The sequence below is a fragment of the Rhododendron vialii genome, chromosome 4a (genome assembly GCF_030253575.1).
Source record: "Rhododendron vialii isolate Sample 1 chromosome 4a, ASM3025357v1".
In the NCBI taxonomy this organism is placed as follows: Eukaryota; Viridiplantae; Streptophyta; class Magnoliopsida; order Ericales; family Ericaceae; genus Rhododendron; species Rhododendron vialii.
The window spans coordinates 11,680,214-11,685,973 of NC_080560.1; the positions used below are offsets into that span (position 1 = coordinate 11,680,214).

The 5,760-nt window shown below is 49.1% G+C and overlaps 2 protein-coding genes across 2 annotated transcripts; both read right to left on the reverse strand.

Annotated features, from left to right (window-relative positions):
- Nucleotides 1-1,277: 1,277 nt before the first annotated feature.
- Nucleotides 1,278-2,672, reverse strand: LOC131323671 (uncharacterized). Its single transcript, XM_058355518.1, has 2 exons — nt 2,406-2,672; nt 1,278-2,315 (listed from the first exon to the last, which is right to left on the reverse strand). Exons 1-2 carry the CDS (start codon nt 2,670-2,672, stop codon nt 1,278-1,280), a joined length of 1,305 nt encoding a protein of 434 aa, XP_058211501.1.
- A 1,091-nt stretch (nt 2,673-3,763) lies between these two features.
- Nucleotides 3,764-4,723, reverse strand: LOC131323672 (uncharacterized). The gene has a single exon (XM_058355519.1). It carries the CDS (start codon nt 4,721-4,723, stop codon nt 3,764-3,766), a length of 960 nt encoding a protein of 319 aa, XP_058211502.1.
- Between the last annotated feature and the right edge of the window lie 1,037 nt (nt 4,724-5,760).

Here is a 5,760-nt window from a genome sequence, read left to right on the forward strand (position 1 = left end):
ACAAGCTCACCCGAGCATACTTTGTATCAATGGCTTTGAGGATTTCCTCCGAACAAACAAACCATCGTGGGCTACGAGAATTTCGCCCGAACAAATGAAGTGCGTACCGAGCGTATCGATCACGGGGAGGAAGTACCTGCGCCCCGAGGGCATGAACCCGGGGCTAGATGAGATACCCCAGTTAAAAAGAATAACAAGGAAACAACTGAATAAATAAAGAAACTTGCATTAAGTAAACGACGCTCAAAGGCGTACATTCCGAACAGAAATGTAAGTACAAGAGAAGAAATGAAAAATGGAGGATGCCAGTACTAGCCATGGAATTTCTGAAGTTGTTGAGCATTCCATGGATTAGCAATTGGTGTTTCATCCATCTCAGCGAGTTTGTAGACGCCATGTCCAATCTTTTCCACCACTCGGTAGGGTCCTTCATAGGGATCCTTCAGTTTGGTTAGCTTTGATGCTTCGGTGACCATCCGAAGTACTAAGTCCCCAATGTTAAACAGACAAGCGCGGACATTTCGGTTGTAGCCCCTGGCTACTTCTTGCTGATATGCCGCATGCCGAAGGTTAGCATTATCACGTAGTTCTTTGGCAAAGTCTAACTCGGACTCCACAAGAGCATTATTATCCACAGGGCTAAAATTTTCCGTTCGGGCTGTTGGAATCATAGTAGACAAGGGGAGGACAGCTTCCATGCCGTAGGCCATAGCAAATGGGGTACAGCCTGTAGACCGCCGAGGGGTGGTACGATAGGCCCATAAAACGTGTGGAAGCTCTTCCACCTACTTACCGAGTTTCCGGTCCAAACGGCGCTTTAGCCCCCGAGTGATCGTCTTGTTAGAAGCTTCGGCCTGTTCATTGCCCTGAGGATAGGCCACGGAGGAATTATGGATCGTGATGTGGCGCTTAGCATAAAAATCTTTAATGGCGGATGCGACGAACTAGGAGCCATTGTCAGAAAGGATGGCGTACGGTACGCCGAACCGTGAGATGATATGCTTCCAAATAAAATGTTCCACATCGCCTGCAGTTGTCTTGACCAAGGGGGAAGCTTCAACCCACTTAGTGAACAAATCTGTGGTTGTGAGCATATACTCAAATCCTCCAGGTGCCTTTGGCATCTTGCCAACTATGTCAAAAGCCCAAACCGCGAATGACCAAGGACTAGTGATCATTTTAAGGGGGAAGGCAGACTGATGGACGAGAGACGCCTGCTGCTGGCACCGAACACATCGCTTCACGTACTCCTCCGACTGTTTAACCATCTTCGGCCACTAATAGCCCTGCGTCAACGCATGCTGTGCAATGGACCGTCCTCCGGAATGCGCCCCACAGCTTCCCGAGTGGAGTTCCTCCAGAATGGTCTTCACGTGGTCTTCGTGGACGACACGCAAATCTGGGCCAGTGAAAGTCCGTCGGTAGAGGTTGTCATTTGGATCCAGGAAAAAATTAGCTGCTCGGCAATGGAGTTTGTATGCGTTGCGTTTGTTCAGTGGTAACACCTGGTTCTTCAGATAATCAATTACTGGATCTAGTTGACTTGGACCGAGGGAAATCGCCATTACTAGTTGGCATGGTTGCTCGAAGCTCAGCGTTGCGACTTCGTCAAAGATAATAGTGCGACTGTCCGAGGTCCGGTAAACCGAAGCAAGACCTGCCAGGGTGTCAGCATGCGCATTGTGCTCCTGAGCGATCCATTCCACTTCCACTCGGCCAAATCTTCGGAACAAGGTCAATACGTGGCTGACGTAAGCATTCATACGCTGGTCTTTGGCTTGATAATCGCCGTTCAAGTGACCCACAATAAGCTGAGAGTCACAAAAGATGTGAACCGAATTTGCATCAAGCCGAAGAGCAAGTTGGAGGCCTGCAATCAGAGCTTCATATTCCGCTTCGTTGTTCGTTGCCGGGTACCCAATCGAAACCACGCTTTCATGCACAGTCCCACTCGGAGACACAAGGACGATGCCTGCACCAGCCCCGTGAACATTCGAGGCTCCATCGACGGTCGTTCGCCAGGCGTCGCCAGAGAAGAGCCTCCATTGCCGCTTCGGTTTCTTTTGTCCTAGGGTGTACCGAGCGTGGAGGGGCTCCGCGGGATGGCGACATGGTTCTTCCAAAACTTCTTCGTCCTGAATCCGAGCTTCTTCCGCAGCGGTGGCCAAGGCATTGGCTTTGTCTTGCAATCCGGGAGTGAGCTCGGCAAAGAAGTCGGCCAAGGCCCAACCCTTGATGGCAGTCCGAGGTTCAAATTGGATGTCAAAATTGGCTAGGTCTTGAGAGAATTTCAGGATCCGGCTTGAAGTGTCCGTCTTCCGAAGGACAGCTTTGAGAGGAAACTCAGTGAGGACCACAATCCTATGGGATTGAAAGTAAGGCATGAGGCTCGTTTTAGCTGAAACGAGGGCCAATGCCAATTTCTCCATGGGCAGATACCTCGTCTGAGAGTTCGTCATCGTTTTGCTTGAGTAGAAGATTGGTTGATGCTCCATCCCCTCTTTCTGAACAAGCACTGCGCTGGTAGCATGATCCGAAACAGCAAGATAAAGATATAAATCTTCGTCAGGAAGGGGCTTGACGAGCAAAGAAGCGTGGGACAGGTATTGCTTTAAGGATTGCAAAGCCTGCTCATACTCTTCGGTCCATACAAATCTGAGTTGGCTAGTCATGATTGCTCAAAAAAATGGACGGCAAAGATCGCCCGAACGTCGGATGAAACGGTTTAGGGCAGCCACCATTCCTGTAAGTCGTTGTACCTCTTTTATAGTAGTCGGAGCTTGGAGATTTTGCACGGCCAAGATCTGCGTGGGATCAGTTTCGATTCCTCGGCAGCTTACTGTGTAACTAAGGAACTTCCCTGAGCTTACACCAAATGCACATTTCTCAGCATTGAGGCACAACTTCCGCCGTTTCAAAACAACAAAGGCCTCTCCCAGATCCCGAAGGTGGTCCCGAGCGAATGTGCTTTTGCAAACCAGATCATCGATATAAGCTTCTAGTATTCTGCCGAGCATACCAGGAAACATCTTTATGATGGAGCATTGGAAGGTTGCACTTGCATTCTTCAAGCCGAACGGCACGACCTTGTAGCAGTAGGTTCCCCGAGGAGAAACAAAGGTCGTCTTCTCCTGATCTTCCTGAGCTAAAGCTATCTGATGATTGCCCCGGTATGCATCCATAAAGCTTAGGCGTTCGCATCCTGCTGTTGCGTCCACCATTTGCTCAATCCGAGGGAGGGGAAATCGATCCATAGGACATGCGTCATTGAGGTTTGTGTAATCAACACAAACCCGTAGCTTCCCATTCTTCTTCGGCACCACCACTGGGTTGGCAAGCTAGGCGGGATATAAAACTACCCGAATGGCGCCAACCTTTAACAGTTGATCCACCTCTGTCATCACAGCTTCGACGTGTGCGGCGGACGAGCGCCGGACTTTCTGCACCACCGGCCACTTACTTGGATCGACATTCAATGTGTGCACAACGAACGTAGGATCCACACCCGACATTTCTTGCGGAGTCCAAGCAAATACTTCTATGTTTCGCATCAGGAAGTCATACATCTCTTTGCGTTCAGCCATGCTCAAAGAACTCCCAATTAGGAAATATCTTCCTCCACCCTCGGTGATTGAAAATCTATTAACTCCTCGGTAGATCTTTGCTCAGCTGGCACACCAACATCTTTAATTAGTGGGACAGCAGGGGCTACCACACATTGTACTTCCATAAAGCTCTGTTTGTTTGTTACAGTGTTGATGTATCATTTCTTTGACTGGATCTGATCCCCTAGGAAGCTTTCCTGACGACCATTCCATCCAGCAAATTTTACCACTTGGTGAAAGGTAGAAGCGACTGCCTTCATCTCGTGCAGCCAGCTTCGGCCGAGTATTAAGTTGTATGGGCTGGGAGATGCGACCACTGCAAATTCGATCTCAAGAGCCCGTGATCCAGCCCACACAGGGAGAGAGATTAAGTCGAGTGGCCAAATCGGGGCTCCAGTAAAACTCACGAGAGGAGTGGACGTTGTCCAAAATTGAGCGGGAGATAATCCGAGGCTCTGAAATGTTGAATAAAACATTACGTCCGCCGAGCTTCCTTGATCTATCAACACCCGCTGAACGGTTGATCTATCAATAGTAATAGTAACAACGAGGGCGTCTGTATGAGAGAGTTGCACACCTTTCAGGTCGTCAGACGTAAAAGTAATAGGGTTGTCGAGGCTCTGATCTTCCCATTTTCGCTTTCCCGAAATGCCGACGTTGCAAACGGGTAAAGTGGTGATGGCTCTGTCAATTTCTGAACAAAGCTCGGCTGCCCTGTCTTCGAAAACCAGCCCTTGTATAACGCTTACGAGATTACCGATGATCGGTGGAGGTGGAGGAAGTGGATTTCGCCGAACGTCAATCCACTGATTTAGATGCCCAGTTGCTGCAAGCTCTTCTAGATACCGTTTGAAAGGTTGGCATTGTGTAGTGTAGTGGCTGCACTCCTTATGATATGTACACATCCCTGGTCCGCTCCCGACGGTGCCTAAGAGTACTGTTGGCCAAACAAAGAATGGTAGTTTATCGATGATGTTGAGGAGTTTGTAGATAGGTTCGGTGAATGCCGTTTGTTCGGCCACGTACTCGTCTGGCCGTGGTTCTCTCTTCGTTTGTTGCCATGATTGTGGCTGAGGGTGCTGCAGAGGTCGACTCTTGTTGGTCGGCTTGTTGGTCATTTGGCCTGAACTGCCCTGGCCTCATTGCCCCTGGCGAATGTTCACTACTTGTTTCTTCGGCCCAGTTGTAGTTTTGGCAGGTTCGGTAGCCTTTGGTGCATGTCGCTCGGCCATGGCCTCTTCGTGAACACAATCCTTCTCGATTATGGCCATGAGCTCTCCCATTGTCTTAGGTGGGTTACGAGAAAGGTCACGAAACATTGCCAAGGCTAGATCCAATCTGTTCATAAACGACTTAGCCGCAACTCCTTGATCACAATCTGGGATAAGATTATAAACCTCCCTATAGCGCTCGGTATAAAGCCGTAGGGTTTCTCCAGCCGTTCTTCGCATGTTCACCAGCATAGATAATGTCTTCGGTTGAATGTTGGTGGTTACAAAGTGTTTACTGTAGAGAGGTATTCCCGAACAGATACTTTTAGATTCCGAACACGTGATATTTGGAAGCATTGGTAAATAAGATAGGACTTATAGCTGGACAGTATGGTGAACGGCGATATGGACCAATGATATAGGAAGTCATTGATCCATGCAGTCTGTTCGGCTAATCAAGACAAAAAGGCATGTGAGGTCGTCGGTCCAAATAATTGATAAAAGGACCAGTTACATGTGAAGTGACTAGTCCAAGCCGTCTGTTCGGCCATGAGATGGCCAAACAAGGAAAGAGCTCCAATCAAGGGTAGGAGCAGAGGGAATACTCTAGAGGAAAATGTCATTCATGCCTGGCTTAGGACTCGGGATCAACCAACAAGGGATCGCTGAGTTCCCTGTCTTTCCTTCTACCGAAGGCCGCTTTGGCTTAGGTTACACTCTGCCGGCCAAAGACGCCAAGAAGAGGAAAGACACGGGAAAACCTCGAACCCTTTTTGGTAACCCCGATAGCTATTTCGTTCGAGAAGGGGGAGGCTTTGCTTATTCGGGACAGAAAAAGCCGTTTTGGGACCCGGAGACTTCCACCTGGCTACCGAGATTCGAAATCTTTGCTGCGGACACCTGGGGCGACGGTGAAGAGGAAACGGACGAAGAAAAGCTTGCTG